Source organism: Dryas octopetala, chromosome 8 (assembly GCF_963921425.1).
Source record: "Dryas octopetala chromosome 8, drDryOcto1.1, whole genome shotgun sequence".
Taxonomy (NCBI): domain Eukaryota; kingdom Viridiplantae; phylum Streptophyta; class Magnoliopsida; order Rosales; family Rosaceae; genus Dryas; species Dryas octopetala.
Window position 1 is genome coordinate 12,033,451 of NC_141373.1, and position 17,476 is coordinate 12,050,926.

General features: G+C 32.2%; 1 protein-coding gene across 1 annotated transcript; it reads right to left on the reverse strand.

Annotated features, from left to right (window-relative positions):
- Window positions 1-1,425: 1,425 nt before the first annotated feature.
- On the reverse strand, window positions 1,426-3,335 carry LOC147277269 (2-oxoglutarate-dependent dioxygenase 19-like). Its single transcript, XM_086254368.1, has 3 exons — window positions 2,974-3,335; window positions 2,185-2,748; window positions 1,426-1,953 (listed from the first exon to the last, which is right to left on the reverse strand). The coding sequence occupies exons 1-3, from the start codon at window positions 3,244-3,246 to the stop codon at window positions 1,702-1,704; spliced, it is 1,089 nt and encodes a 362-aa protein (XP_086110494.1). The 5' UTR covers window positions 3,247-3,335; the 3' UTR covers window positions 1,426-1,701.
- Between the last annotated feature and the right edge of the window lie 14,141 nt (window positions 3,336-17,476).

The following is a 17,476-nucleotide window of genomic DNA, read 5'->3' on the forward strand; positions in this document are numbered from 1 at the left end:
GTGATGAGTTTAGCCCAAAACCAAACGAATCCAAATCGTGTCCACCCCTTCTGAAAAGTGGAGACAGAAAGCGAAATCCACACAGTTAAACAAAATAAAATATATAACAGAGCAGGGCCGGTCTTGACTTTGGTCTTGACTTTTGAAAGGCTCAGGCGTGAAATCTAAATTGAGCCTTTTATAAAATTTTTTACAAAACAATTTACAATTGACAAGAAATCAATTAAAAAATTTTCAATCACATCAAGAAATTAATTAGAAATTTTTTTATTAAATATCAAGAAAATAATTGAAAAAAAATAATAATTTATAAGAATATAAGAGAAAAATTAAAAGGAAAAAACACACACTCAAACATTAATTACTTTCTTGCTTCAATGAAACCTCTCTAATTTCTTTCAGATTAAAAGAGCCTGTGGAGAACAAAAAAAAAAACCCAATTTTCCACAAGACTATATGGAGAGGCAGAGATCCGTCTTTGCCAATTCAAAGTAAACATGCTTTTTGAATCCAACTTTCCAAAAAAAAAAAGCATGTACTTTTGATGAAAAAAAGAGAAGAGGTGTAAACCCAAGGGCAAAAATGACCCACTGCCATGCAGATGAGGATGTTGGCTTGCTTCTCTTGTGATTCATGTGAGAAGCCAAAGAAAAAATGAAGCAAGTTGGCCAAACACAAGTTAAGGAAATAAAAAGAAATAAAAAAGTGGCTTTCAACTAATAATCAAGAAAAAATAGGTTACAGAATCCAAACTTTATATCTTAGAAGATGCCTACTTTTGTTTTTTGGTACAAACGAGGCCTAAGCTCAAAAAAAAAAAATTAAATATCTGGCATAAGTAGAAGGGTTTAATTGCAACAAAAACATTATACATAGACTCAACAACTATTTTTTTAAATATATATATTAATATATACATAATATAAAAATTTGTGGACCCCTTGAAGGTGGGTCCTAGGCGGTCGCACTTCGTGCCTCCTTTTCGGGCCGGCACTGTAACAGAGTAGACTTGAAGGAATATATTGAGGTGGACCAAAAGCTGGCTGTGATGAGACCGTGAAATATAATAACAATGGTCTTTTTGACAAATGCAACATTTGGATATAAGTAAGAGAAAAAAGATCAATCTAATATAATGCATAATTAATTTGATTATTAACATGTGTGTTTGGTCCAAGTAAAAGGGTTACCAAAGCTTAGAATTTCTCAAAGTTGAGTACTTGAATAAAACTTGGAAAAATTTCCACGAAACAGGTGATAGTTCTTGAGCCGTCTCATTTGTCGTCCATAGTCAAGATTTAAAATTAAAATCCCCCAAAAGCATCCAAGTGGTTTGAGGAGGGTGAAGGTCTGTTCAGTAATATATGTTAACATATGGTTCAGCTATAAATACAAAATAATCACATATAAGTTACAAGTAATATATGTAGAAGATGGTATCTTGCATTACATATATATCAGATCCGTATTTGATGAGACTCTCGCACCGACTTACATATTCAATGTGCTAGGAATTTTAAGGGTATGGAAAATATGGATTCAGTATATATCCAACGTACAAAGACAAAAGACCCACATAGAAAGAAAAAATAATAATAATAATATGGCACTAATCTTTCTGCTACACCGTTGGAGCATCAAAACTCTTACAGGAGCATTATTCTCTAGAGAGAGAGAGAGAGATCGAGCAAGCCATGCAAATCAATTGTCGTTGACTCGCAGGTGATCTAAGCAAGGCTTCATGTAGCCAGCTGGGCTTGCCTGAAGTTCCATGAATTTCTCATATGACATTCCAATGTATTTTGGTTTTTCGCCTTCTGCCAACAACTCTGGGATTGGTAAAGCAGGAGTTTCTAGTGATGGTCCATGTGGCACAGCTATGGAAATCCTTGTAGCAACGTTGTTCACAACAGCCCGATGCCAAACACTCTTGTACTTATCATTAGTCAGGATCTGCACATAATCAGTACCAATAATTTATTAAATAAATATTAATAAATTAAAGAAAAGATGGGTTATGGGTAAAAAGAATGTTAAGAATTAATCTAGATCCCAAATTATGTAACAGTATACGTGTCGATGTTTTATAAACACCGCCACATCCATCATTGACATCAAAATTTGATGCACAAATTTAAAATCCAAGCAATACTTAATTAGAAGGGTAATCAAATTTTTAATTACCTGCATTTGGTCACCAATGTTAACGACAAAAGCGTTGGGAGCACAATTCACAAGCACCCACTTTCCATTGTGCTGTACTTCAAGGCCACCCATCTCATTCTGAATGAGAAGAGTCACCAGGCCATGGTCGGTATGAGGGGGAATACCGATTGCTAGGTCTGGCTGTGGACAAGCCGGATAGTAGTTCGCAGCCAAGATTTGCAAGCCGCGATCCCAGTTCATGGCCTTGGCGATGTAGTCGGGCTCCAATCCCAAACTCTCTGAAATTCCATTCAATAGTGTAGATGCTACTTCACGAGTCCTTTTGCTGAACTCCAATGAAACCTCACTGTACCCAGCAGGCTTCCAAAGTGAGTTGAACTCAGGGTGTGCTATCACCTTGAGGAAATCCCTCCACAGACGCACTTTGTCAATAGCAACATTGAAGCTGGTTCCACACTTGATTGGGTCCAACAAGTTCCTTGTTTGGAACTCCTTCTTCTCCTCCTCTGGCAGATCAAAGAATCCTTGGCATGCATCGATCATTGATTTCATCAAGCTCCCTGGTACGCCATGGTTGATCACCTAAAATTGATAATAAAACGCCATTAAGATGAATGAATTATGTTCTAACACATGCATGTATATATATGAATAAGGCAAACTGTTATTCTAATTTTTGATCAACTGATGTGGTAAATGATATGTCAATTTCTTATTTACTATAAATAAATGTGTGGAGACAATAATCAGTGCTTCTAATGCTAAATCCTATTACAATAATTAAGCATGCACATATGTATGACATACCTGGAAGAAGCCCCATTCCTTGCAAGCTTTGCCAATGGCTTGGATCACTTCGGACCGTTCATCAGGGTTGCTAGAGGTGAGAAGAGCGAAATCAATGGTGGGGATTGAGTGCTCAGGGTCACTTGCATCAGCTTGGTCATTAGGATTTTTGGTGTAGGTGTACTCGGAAGGCACAGAGGTGAGAGCAGCGCCTGAGTCAGCCACTGTTTTGATGCTTGCTACTTTTGGGACCTCACCATTTGATGCCTCCACAGTAGTTGGTGTAGGTGCCATTGGAAGAGAGACTCTGTGTGTATTGTGGAGAGAGATTGAGAAGAATGAAAGAGAATGATGAATGAGAGATAGAGATAAAGTAGTGTGTTGTTGTGGAGGTATTGGGAAGGAATGGGTTGGTATTTATAGACTGGGATGTCGGGATCTAATATTCCACGTGCAGATATGTGTATAAGGTAGCTTTTGATTTTGGTACTGTGGAAAACACCGTAAGGTGGCCAACGCTGACCAAGTGTTCAATTTTCTTGTCCAAGAAATATAAAGTATATATTAGTAATTTTAACTATATTCAAATACGTACAAAAATGATGCACGGTATAAGTTTAGACTTTAGTGGCTGGAGATGCCTTCAACTTCTTGGCATTTAATCTTCACTTTGCACAGCATGGCCTTTTTATTTTTTATTTTTGTGGTGAAAAACAGCATGGCCTTGCATTGTCCCAGCGTGTTAGTGGGTTGGGGAAGACCGAAGACCCTACCTGGATGCTGTAAGCCTGTAAAAGGATTCTTTTTATTTTTATCTTCTTAGTTAATTATGTTTGCTTTTGTCATCTTGAGTTTTAAATCTAGGTAGAATCCATAGGATGAGTCATGAGTCTAACACAAGTTTTGACGTACTCTTCTACAGAGATTGTATAACATATAGTCAGTTAAAATTGTACTAATAATTTTTTCCTCTTTTTGAGTAAACGTTTATTAAGTAATCGATCTATTCCATTCAAAGTTTGAATTATAAAGGAATGAAGTTTTTGAAAAGTGGCAGCATTCAGGACATCCTATTCTTTAAGCTTGTATTCCCCTATACAATAGTATATGGTTTCCAAATTGTTTAAAGATTTTGAAGGAAGAACCATTTTTGTTTGTGTTTAAAGTTGAATTGCACTTTCAGTAGGGTACTCTTTATATACGCAAAGGCATGTAAAGTTTCTAAGAATCTGTAACTTTAAGAAGCTATTAAATTAAATAAAAATAATGCTATTTGTACATACTTATTATTTGACCACATTATGTGGTTGATGTGGTGATGTAATGTAATTAATAACATAAGTGATATGTAAATAATTAAAACTTAAAATCTATGTCAATCGATCCTTCTTATTAATTAACATGGCATGGCCACCTTAGCTGCACGTAAGGTGGTCAGCTAATGTGGCCGGTCAGGTAACTGTGTACAAATAACACTACTCATTTTGTATGGAATTAGCACGTGAAAATCACAAGTCAAGGTATTTTTATTTTTTTAGATATTCTTATTTTATTTCATAGCACAAAAATATACCGATTTTTACCTCTCACGTGTTCGTTCATTCACATAAATATTTAACAAAATTAGGGAATTGTCTTTAATTGCCTCAGTTCATAAATTATATGATCAAAATTAAAAAAACTTAAACAGCAGAATTGAAGTAGAATTTCCCTTTTATCAGGATGTCAAGCTCTGTTCAAGTGTGCTTAATGGTTAATCATTTAGTGGAGAAGGTCGAGATAGTGTAATAGGATTGTTCGCTTTATATTGAAGAAACGTGGTATGTTTTGGTTAGAGGATGAGCTTACGTACCTTATGAATTGTATTCAATATTTATATCCTGTAACCATTAATGTTCACTCGATTTTAATAAATTTCAGTCTTTTCTTCTAAAGGAAAAATTAAATTTCGACCTAAAGAATAAATAAGAAAGTACATGATGAAGTGTGTGGGGGTAATTGGTGTAAGGTTTGAATATATTTGATGTAAAAAAAATATATTAATAAATCAATAATTAGTTGGTGTGTGAATTATCTATTAAATAAAGAAATAACAAGGAAAGTAGGGGACTACTAGCTCAGCGTGAGATAAGGAGCATGGAGTCAAAAATCGCGTTCACTTGGAATGTTTGACTATGTTGGTAGCTGCAGCCGCAGTGCACCAGCTACTAAAGTCCCTTCCTCGTGTCCCGCAAGGTCAATAATTGTAGACTTTGTAGTCGTCTTGTAATTATTGAAACCCATATTTGAATTTTATCAAACCAAGCCAGCCAAGAAAATGAATATGGGGATCACCGCAGTGCCCACCAAAAGATAACGCACCATCGAATTTAATCAACAGCTATATATTACCTTTTCTAAATATTTAAATTACTTTGTTTTCTGGTCACAATAATGATTAAATTACTTTCCCTTCGGAGTTTGTGTAATTAAATTAATCAAGTAGCTAGTTTGGCTTCCAACTATAAGATAGTGACGCATCAGAGAATTCCTAGAAGAACACTAATAAAAACTATACTAAAATTCTATAAATTAGCTTGGAGTGCACCAACCTGTTTGCTATAATTAAATATAAGAGTGACTTTACACTCAACCAATCTATTTGCAACTTTTTCCTAGATCATTATAGCCAGGCCGGTCCTGACTTTTGGAAGGCGTAGTGGCGAAATTTAAATTGGACCTCTAATAAAATTTTTTACAAAACAATTTATAATTGACAAGAAATCAATTAGGAAATTTTCGATCACATCAAGAAATTAATTAGGAAATTTTTGATTGAATATCAAGAAAATAATTGAAAAAAAAAAATTTATAGGAATATAAGAGAAAAATTAAAAGGGAAAAACACACACTCAAACATTAATTACTTTCTTGCTTCAATGAAACCTCTCTAATTTCTTTCAGATTAAAAGAGCTTGTGGAGAACACAAAAAAAAAAAAAACCCAATTTTCCACAAGACTATATGGAGAGGCAGAGATCCGTCTTTGCCAATTCAAAGTAAACATGCTTTTTGAATCCAACTTTCCAGAAAAAAAGCATGTACTTTTGATGAAAAAAAGAGAAGAGGTGTAAACCCAAGGGCAAAAATGACCCACTGCCATGCAGATGAGGATGTTGGCTTGCTTCTCTTGTGATTCATGTGAGAAGCCAAGGAAAAAAATGAAACAAGTTGGCCAAACACTAGTTAAGGAAATAAAAAGAAATAAAAATGTGGCTTTCAACTAATAATCAAGAAAAAATAGGTTGCATAATCCAAATTTTATATTTTAGAATAAGCCTACATTTGTTTTTTTGGTACAGACGGGGCCTAAGCCCAAAGAAAGAAATTAGATATCTGGCACAAGTAGAAGGGCTTAAATGCAACAAAAATATTATACATAGACTCAACAATTATTTTTTTAAATATATATATATTAATATATATATATAATATAAAAATTTGTGAGTCCACCTTTAAGGTGGGCCCTTGGCGGTCGCACTTGTGCTCCCCTTCAGGGCCGGCACTGATCATAGCAATTGAAGCCAAGTCCAATACTCCTATGCAACCTTTTCCCAATGTACTTATGCACTTGGTAGACATTAATTAATATTAAATGTTGATACTACCTTTTAACTTGTAATGCTCAGCATTGATTTTCCATTGTCCTTCGTCGTTTTGGTCTCTCTGCGAGTGTAAGTCAATCATACAGCCCCATATATTGGAATACAAGACGAGAAAACCAACACTACTACGTACTTAGGACCTGTATTGTATGAACGTGGACTATACATAATTGGAGTATAAATAACTTTCAAGCGTGTTGAAGAGCTCTAAAGACTTTATACAGTAAATTACGTACAGTTTAATTCATTCAAATTTAATACAATTTAATATAATTCAGTCCAATTCATTTCATTTTAGTCTAAGATAACAAATTGCTCTCCTTATGGTCTCCTCCATAGAGCATTCACCTCCAGTCTTCCTCAAGGCCGGCTATTAGGGGGTGGGCCTGTGCGATCGACAGGGCCCCCAAATTTTTAGGTCCATACATGTACTTTCTTAAAAAAAAATAAAAAAATAAAAAAATCTAATCTAATCTAATTAAGTCAAAAGCCCAACTCCACAAGATAGATTGATTTTCAGAGGCTCTGACTCTCTGTGCATGTATTTTCTTTGAGTCTTTCACTTTGGCGTCTCTCTCTCTCTCATTATTTGCCTCTTCGTTTTCCACTTTCCTTTTCCCTGGTTGTTTTGATTTGGTCCTGAACTGGGCGCCATCCCCTTCAGACCTTTCTCTTGTGTTTCCTCTAATTGTCTTGAAGTTAAATTTTAAAACCCCCAAATCAGTTGCAAGTTTTTATTTTCTTTACTGACTTATGAATTTTTTCATTATTTTGGTTTTGAGTTTATTTATTTTGGAGTTGTGCAAAATTAATTAAATTATTATTATTTTATCTTCTTAATTACAGTTGAGAAGTGAGAAAGAAGAAATCATACAACAAAGGCTATGGTTGGAAAAAATTTGAAAATATTGAAGGGCCTAATTTTGTTAATTGGCACAGGGCCTCCTAAATCTTTGAGACGGCCCTGGTCTTCCTTCCAAATGCATCTTTACTTGGCAAGGAAAAAAAACCAAGGAAGTGGAACAAAATATGTGAGTGGTAAGCAATTTCAAGCGTTTAGATAGATGAGGTACGAACACAAAAAAGATATGGAAAGGCACCCCCACTTGTTTGATATAATTACTGGATCTCTTTTCAGCAATTAGAAGTGTTCATTTTTGTCGGTCAAAATCCCAGGCAAATAACTGAGTGATGCAAATTAATTTGAGTACTCGCTGATCACACTGCAATATATCCCACCAACAGCAACAGAATAAATATAACTTAGACGTCTCAACTAATCATCTTATATATTATCTCTTTACAAGAGGTGTAACTCATATATATAAAATTATATAAATAAGTCTCACCTTATTTAAAAAAATGAAACGTACGTACACGTACATAATGGTCAACTTAGATGATCCAATAATAATAATCATAAGAGAAGTTATAGGGCATTTATTTTAGGAGTACGTAGATTGAAATCCAAACATGAAATTGAAATTGATTATTTATTATTAATGTAGTTATATATATGTGTATAATTTATTAATACTGTACCTACCTATATATGAATATATAGTACGTATTAAATAACCAAGATCAAAGTCCAATCTAACATCCGGTTTTATGAAATATATATCCAATCTATTTCCATTTATTCTATAGTTATAAAATACCCTAAAATCCTTTATCCATTTTTCAAGTACTAAACTACTGAAAAGTCCTTGACAACCTTTTTAGATGAGCAAAAACTTCTCTAAATAATTTTATTTTTAACTTTAAGGACAAATATCCTTGAACCGTAAAGTATAACAATAATGCATCGAGCTAGCGTTTGATCATCCATCCTTTTTTGTGTGTAATTGCACTGCAGTTGCAGTTATTTTAAGATAGAACACTAAAAGGTGTAATTACAATGTTTTTTTTTTCTTATTATATAGAAGCTATTTGGGTGTGTACGTGAGAGTATGTTTTAGCCTTTTAGGATTTATAAATTTTTGATGTACAATTTATAATTTTGTTAGGATTACATAAGTACAACTACACCAAAAATAAAATAAAATAAGTGGAATTATGATACACAAAATATTATTTGAGCGTTGGAAAGCTCAACGGATCTGCCATTGTAATTGAAAAGTACTCTGTAGTTTTTGAATATATAGCTTAAAAGTCTATTAGGATCTTATTAATCAAAAGAGTCAAAACCACTTTCTCAAAAGATTACATTATCAGGTAGCTAGTGGCCGCTTTTCTGTTCTTTCTATTTATTATTGTTTCATATGTGGCGAAGCACTCTAGTGATTTCGCCACATGATAATGCAATGTGGCTTTGTGATTAATGCATATATTGGACGTGATAGCTAGTTTTCAACACTGCATAAAGTGGTATTTCCAAACACTCCATAAAGAACATGGTTGTTGAAGTGCACGTACTGACATAGTCATTGGAGGCAAGAATAAGAAGACTTCAATTAATTAAGGCGGAGTTGAAAGAGAAGGGAGAAATATTATCTGGTGAAGTATATATATAGAAGAGTGAGGTTATGCAAACCACCCTTAGTTGCTGAGTTGACCACCTTAATAAATTTTTTTCAACTTTTTTCCTATTTTACCATTTATTGCAAAAACATGATGAAATCACCCAGATCCATTCGGTGGTCATCTACCGAAACATCCACCAATGTTCGGCAGATAAGTGTCGAATAAATACAAATATTTCGACAAATAACTGTCGAATGCCTTTTTCATTTCTATTCGGTGGTTATCCACTGAATAATCCACTAATATTCAGCAGATAACTGTCGAATAACCATAAATATTTCGGTAGATAACTGTCAAATGACCCGACGAATAAAATTGAAATTTTTTGTTTTAAGGGTAAAGTTGAAATTTTGAAATAAGGTGATCAACTCAGCAATTTAGGGTGGTCTGAATAGCACTGGCCTATATAGAATTACGACTTTACGAGTCTTTTAATTATCGTTCCTTCTCATTTTTATTTGAGGTAGGTATACATGTCACAATATAGATTTTTTACTTTGTTATTTCTACTTGATTTATGTGGATCTTTTGAAAACATCTATGTCCTTTATATCTCTAGTGGGGGCGTCTTCTGATTATGGTGTTCTTTTTACTTTCACATATACAGAGCAAATCACCTCAACCCTTCCTATGAACATTTTTGAAGACAAACATCATCAGTGTTTTAGGTTTTAAACTCAAGTCTTTTTTTTTCTGCCATATAGAATTTTCTTATTCCAAAATTGTTTATTTTATTATTTAATATGTTTTAAATTAATAATTGATGATATTTAAATCCTACACATGAGATTTAAATTTCACAATTTAAGCAATTTAAATTTTAAAAATCTCACAAATATGAGATTTATAAAGGAATCTAGGCATTCATCTCAAAACCAATTGGTAATGGGAGGAATAGCTCAAACTCTTATAAACTACTAGCAAGGCCCTTACATTTTCAATGTGAGATTTCTCTCAACACGCCCCCGCACGTGTGGCGTCATTAAGCCTAACACGTGGACAATTTAATTGGGTGACGTGGAAGCACGTGTGGCCGTTAGGCGCATTACATGGATAACCTGCTCTGATACCATGAATGAATCTAGGCATCCATGCTAAAACCAATTGGCAATGGGAGGAGTAGCCCAAACCCTTATAACCCACTAGCAAAGCCCTCATATTTTCAATGTGAAATTTCTTTCAACAATTTAAACTCTAAATCCTAAATTTTAAGCTAGTCTCAGGTTTTGGCCATCAAAAACCCAAGGCTTTAAAACCTAAATTGGAAGCTCCAAAAGGTGCATTGTACACCATAATTCCTAAAACTAAAATCTATTTCTTAAAAAAATCTAGGATATATTTCTTTTGTACTAATACGTCGTTAATACATTTCTTTTATACCAATTTTTGGTTGTAGATTTTAGTATATGGATGAGAACAAAACTAGAAATATGAAATGGTCACCTACTTACCTCACATGTACGTTTTCCCCTTCTTTAAGTGGCCGGTCACCTACATGTTTGATATGAGTTGCAGCTCTTTTAAGCAATTAGAGATGTGCCTATTTATACTATTATATATTTTATAAAATTCCCTGAAATCTTTCCTCCATCTCTCCAAGATTACATTCCAGCTAATTTGCTCTATTTCTATATTTATTGTTGGCCCCATCAGCTGGTTTGTGAAGCTTTCTCCACATGTAGAGATATTATAAAATGACTGGAAAAAGAGGCATGAGAATTGAACCGACAAAGATGAGAGGAAGAGGCTGTGTATTGTCGACTTAGCCAGGGACAGGACCTCTTTTTTCTGTCCAAACTTATAGACTTAGGGTATGTTTGAGAGTGCTTTTTGTAGGAAGCACTTTTACTCAGTAACTTTTTTGTTAGAAAGACATAAATTTATTTGAAAAAAATCCAAGTGCTTTTGTGAATGTATTTAGAAGGTGCTTCCTCTAGAAAGCGCTTCTAAGTGTTTTTATAATCCAAAAATTTTTTAATTTTTATTTTTTTGCCAAACACAAGTAAAAATGTTTTTGACTATTTAAAAACACTTTTAAGACTTCTAAAAACATTGCAAACAAGTCCTTAATTGCTGAAATTTTTGTCATTACACTTACATGTGTCAAGTGATGGTGACACTAATGAACTTTCTTGACAAAAGGGTGGGCATGAAAATGAATAAATTATTTGGATCATCTTAATTGATTATTTTGTAGACCATTTCTCTAATAGAGATGGGATCCACATGTACGTATGAGTCTTATATGAATAGGTTCCACCTCTTTTAAAAAGATATATGGCCCACAAAGTGATCAGTTGAAATAACCCCGATAACATTATGTTGTGAAAATTAGAATTTATGTGTTGTAGTAATTAATTGGATTGGCACAAATATGAGTCAATTGTTAATTGAATCGTCTCAGTTTCTCAATCCACTCAAATCATTCATAATCATTTAAAAATATCATTATAATTGTAGAAAAATAGTATTAAATACCAAATATCAATAGTTTTCAGCAAAGCAACAAGACACTAATATTTTTTAGTTTAGGTACTAATCTAGAACAAGACATTTTGGATTAGGTCACAAATTAGTTTGCAGTACAGTTGTGACTGTTTCAAATTCATAAAAATTCAAAATTTATAAAGGTTTAATGATTTTGATTTAGGCTTGGGAGATGAAGTTCTATAACCCAGAGACTAAACATTAAACTTTAAGCCTTACAAATATTGAAAAAACAACAAATCAATAAAAAAAGTATAACTGTTAGCAGTCACAACTCAGTATAACCATGTTTTTTAAAGTTGGTATATAAACTGAAATTTAGTATCTAAAGTGAAATGACATAAATGTGTTGGTAGTTAAAATGAAAAAATATTGCAATTTGGTACCTAAAATCAACGGACCTTTATAATTGTAGTTTTTATCTGCTACAATTATAAATGAAGCTGAACCAAAAAAAAATTAAAATCAAGCATGACGCAAATTTAAAAGGCACTGAACTTTTGTCCTTAAAATTATAAAATCAATTTCTTTTACTCTTCGATAAAATTATAAAATCAATTTATAGTTAATTCTTTTCTCTTTCTCCAAAAAAAAAAAAAAAAATCCTTTTCTCAATCCCTGTGTACGTATATGACAGTGAGTTATTTTCTGTTTTTTGTGCATATATGCATGTCTCCAAGGCATTCTCAATGCCTCTGTATTAATTTTACTTCTCAGACTAATGAAAAAACTAATCTTTAAAAACTGTATAGAATTCGGTTTGGAGATGATATATACCATATATATATACGTATACTTTGCTTGGGAATTGACTTCTTTAAATATAGAGAATATTCTTTTTGGTGTAGAATATAGAGAATATTCTTCTACGCATGGAACTCTATATATATATACATCCATTAAATATAGAATAAAATATTTTCGAATTGGTTATCTACTTTTTTTTTTTTTTGGTAGAAAGGAGGGCTACAAGCCCAGGAAACACAAAGACTAGCCACAAACAGATCTGGGCTTAGTCAAGCCAATACAATCAGTATAAAATAAGCTAATAACAGGAGGGGGAGGAGATCGATAAGAATAACTCAAAGGCCTAAATTCCTAGAATGCCTTGACATACATATTATTTTCATATTATTTTCAATGCCTTATAAAATTTTGGGTAGATCACCATTTTATAGTGTTGACTCTTGTTTCAATTTGTTTAATCAAATCCTAGTAATTTATATTTATAATTAAATTTAAAATTAAAATTTCGTCCAAATCTTTAACCAAATTTTTCGTGTTAAAACCCTATGCAATGTTAGCATTTGCAAGTTTGGAGCAAAACGGTCATAAAATTGGTATAGTTGCACTTCACATGTTGATAAAAGCAAGAAATTCACCCTTTAGATATAGACAAAATTTTAATTTTGTACTTAATTGTTAATGTAAACTATAAAAACTTGAATTAAAAAATTGAAACAACATGGACGAAATTGAAGTAAGACCAAAATAGAGGGACCAAATGATCATTTGCCTTAAATAATTTTATGATCATGTTATTTATCATTCAGATATTAAATTTAAATTTAAATATTAAGATTTTAGTAATTATTATAATCATACATATTGGATATTACTTTATTTAAAAAATGAAACTACTATTAAAAAAAAAGGAATGGAGAATACTACTCCGAAAAATGTTACTCATACCAAATTATTTTGGGCAAATGACCAATTCGTAGTTGAGTGTTTTTCAATTAGATACTGTTTGTTTGAATTTTTTACCATTGTGTATATATTGTAGTTCAGTTTTATTTACAATAAAGAACAATTTGAAAAATTCGTCCATTTGTAAGACAAAAACATCATTTCTTTATTATTTATAATAGTTCTATGAAGTTGATTTAATGCATAAACGACTGATGAAATGCATATCAATTTTATTTAAAACATAAGAAAACTGACCATCCATATAACAAATTGACGAATTTTTCAATTTATAATTAAAACTACAAGACCAAATTGAAGAAGCACGTAGTTTAGACCGGTCATTTGCCCTTTTTTTTTTCTCAACTAAATGATTATGATCACCATATATCAATAAGTCTTTAGAACAGATGCAGCATGTCCGCATTGAGTGATAGGACATACAAATTTTTTTGCCCTAATCAATCGCTTGGTACCTAATTTTTCAATTTAAAGTTAAGTTTTAAACTTATAAGTTTAAACTTATCGGGAATGGGATCAAAATCGGCTGAGAAAGCGGCCTTGACCACTGGAAGAAAGATCTAAAATTTTGAAAATAAAGTGCCAAACAATCGGCGTTCCTATTAGTACTGAAAATCTGTAAAGGAAAAAAAAAAAAAAAAAAGTGCAGTGATTCGCTTTAGAGAATTTTTCCAACATATATATAAACTAAATAATCCAATTTTTATCTTGAGGCAACAGGTTTTGTCAAAACACGACTTCTCTATTATATTTCTATTCCAATTTCAACCAAATAACAGAATTGATCTCTTCCATTTCATTTTTTTATTTATTATATTTATATTCCAATTTCATTCCAACCATCAAACGTCACCTAAACGCTTTAAAACAATTGTTTCATGCTTTGCAAAATTTTTGTGCAGCTCCTATTAAAAACAGAAAGGGCCTGTTTATTATAGAGTGCTAGGCACTTTCCATTATATAATGGGTCCCAATGTCCCATGCAATATTAATCTTTCTAATTAATGATGAATGTTGCACGATTGATGCCTTTGATATTTATTCAAATTTGGCTGGCTACTCCCATATCCATTCAAAGGCGACTGCTCCCTGCACAGTGCACATGCATCTACTTCCGCTAGATAGAATTCTGGATTTGTCTTTTTCTTTTTGGGAAATTCTATTTATACCCAACACTTTATTCTCCTTATCCTATACCAGTTTTTAACATAAATAAACATTTAGATTCTAATATGAACTAACTATTAAGAACAAATGATATTTTATAATAAAAAAAATTCAATTTACTCTTTATACACTACGCATGAACTATATATAATGTGGCCACCAACCGAACATCACTACCATATTCGACTGGTGACTACTGAATGACTTATACAAATTCGGTATCTTTTTTCCGAATAGAAATATTTAGCAAAATGTTTTGAAACCATTTGGTGGAGGGATTCTGAATTATTGTAACTCACTCAATGATTGGCCACCTAAATACTCTTATTGTATTTGATGAAGCAGTACGTGCCGAATGATCGCTCGACAGACTTAAACCCTAGACCCCATGAACCCAAAATAACACATTATTTATGTCAAAATCTACATAAAAATATCAATATTAGCCGTAAGTAACAACAAACAAGTTTTAAAACATATAATGATGAAATAGTTTCCTAAATTTATGATTCATGATGAAAATGGTGAGAAAATGTGAGTGGGTGGGTCAGTTTTCTTCTTCAATGTTTTATTGGGTTTGGAATAATGAAAGGTATTAGGTATAGTGAAAAAATATAGTATTAGTGTAGATATTTAGAAAGACGAGGGTATAACGGAAATACTGTATGGATATAGTGAGTAAATGACAATTATTTAAAGTAATTGTAGGGTGTAGTGAGAATGTAGGGTTTAGGGTAAGGAGAGCAATTTGTTGGGTATAAATAAAATTTCCCTTTCTTTTTTCTTTTTAACTTTCCATAATTAGTATGGAGTGTTATGATTAGAATATCATTTATGAATTTATAATTGTGAGTTCACCAAATCAAAAATGAAAAAACAATAAATTTGACTTCACACACCTAAAAAATGTTATGAATCAATTTCCTTTTAGACTCACTCATTAATTTATCGTCTGTTAACGATAAGTGACAGATCACTAATTTAATTACTTAAAAGGACAGTTGCTCGTCTTATTACTTTTTCATGACAAAAAGCAGCATCGAGCGCTCGACACGGTACCGCTGCAACTACAATAACTGCATATGCAATTATAATATTGCAACTATACACTATATATTCTCCATAAAAAACACTAAATTTAAATCTAAATTGAATAAATCCCCTAAAATATACCTAAACACATTATAAAATATAGTAAATTAGAAAAATCTCCTTCAAGTTCATATTTTCTACACTAAAACCCATGTAATTATTTTTTCATGTGATAACCCCTTTGACCACTTGACAACTCATCATTCTTTCTATTTTAAATTTTAAACTTTGTAAATTCCTCATATGCCCTCAATCCTATTTAAGATGGTTTTTCCTTAGTTGAATTTTTATTTTTGGTAACGTTTGTATTTACTCTTTACAATTTTTTGTGCTTTAATTAATGCTAATGATTCATTGTTGAACATTTTTTTTAGAATGTCAATCATGAATACCCATATATGATTTTTTTAAAAAAATTATACTAATAATAAACAAATAAATAACCTACAATAATTCTCATAAATAAATAAATAATGAACGTAAAAAAAAAATTCTATATAAATATAATGAACATACACACAATTCTAATGAACTAATTACCATTAACAAATAAATAACCTTCAACAACTAATGAACCTACATACAATTCCTATGAACAAATAAATAACCTACACAAATTAAAGAATCTACATGAACCTATATACATACAATTCTCATTTGTAGGTTCCTTATTGACTCAATCATGGTATGAAGAATATATATATATATATATATATATACAGGCTCCTTCTGTTGAGGTATACCTCAACTTATTTATGTTGAGGTATACCCTGTTAGGGCCCACACGAGTCGTTTTGTGTCGATCCGAACCGTTCAATTTTTACATCTCCATAGATAGATCATCCTTGCAAAAAATTAGCCAAATCGGAAATCATTTGCCTATCTAACTTTGATCAAATAAATGGACGAACCAAATATTTTCGATGAAACCGTCCATTTGTTTTATCAAAGTTAGATAGGCAAATGGTTTCCGATTTGGCTAATTTTTTGCAAGGATGATCTATTAATGAAGATGATCCTTGCGAACGGTTCGGATCGACACAAAACGACTCGTGTGGGCCCCAACAAGTTCATACCTCAACATAAATAAGTTGAAGTATACCTCAACAGAAGGAGCCTGTATATATATATATATATATATATATATATATATATACCACACCATAAAAGGTGTCTTAAATTATGTGTTTTAATGAATTTAAGGGGATTCTTTTTCTAATGGGAGAATTTATGGCAATTAATTAAAGAGTGAAACAATTTAAAAACAAATATTAATTACACAATGGCACAATTTGTAAATTGTAGAGATTTAATGGAATATTGATATCCTACATGGAGCAGAATTTTGAATATGGACTTTAACTATTAAAAAAAAAAAACAATAGTGTTAGACTCTGAAAAAAAAAAAATGCAATTTAATAGACTAATATTGAAATCGCCCTATAAAATAAATTAAAAAACTTAATCATCCCCAAAACTATGAAGATTCAAGTAGAATATAAGGAAAATTGCATTTACAGCTCTGCAGCTATATTTGGTGAGCAATCAACATTTATGCCAACCGATAAGCAACTACAAATTCACTAATGCACGCAGAAAATATTCTTATTGTTACGTTATTTAATTGTCCTTGTCATTTTGAATAACAAATTTTACCATCTTCTTTCTCATTGTCAGGTTCAGTCATTTGCAGGTCTAGTGAAGGTAGTGATGCAGGTTTTGGTGCCGTGTTCCGTAACAACGAAGGTGAAATCTTGGTGGCTATGGCCCTTCCCCTTTCTGGCATCTCCACCCTTCAACAAACTGAAATATATTATGGCAATTTGTCACGGGTTGAAACTTGCTCAAGCAGCTGGGTTTGATTCTTTTACTTTGGAGTCGGATGCTCAAGCTTTGGTC

What these genes read in the sequence shown, in the direction of transcription:
- LOC147277269 (XM_086254368.1), bottom strand. Translation starts at nt 3,246, where the DNA reads ATGGCACCTACACCAACTACTGTGGAGGCATCAAATGGTGAGGTCCCA. An exon ending in AGGAATGGGGCTTCTTCCAG is followed by an intron (nt 2,749 to 2,973) that starts GTATGTCATACA and finishes TATCAATTTTAG; the next exon opens with GTGATCAACCATGGCGTACC. An exon ending in ACATTGGTGACCAAATGCAG is followed by an intron (nt 1,954 to 2,184) that starts GTAATTAAAAAT and finishes GATTATGTGCAG; the next exon opens with ATCCTGACTAATGATAAGTA.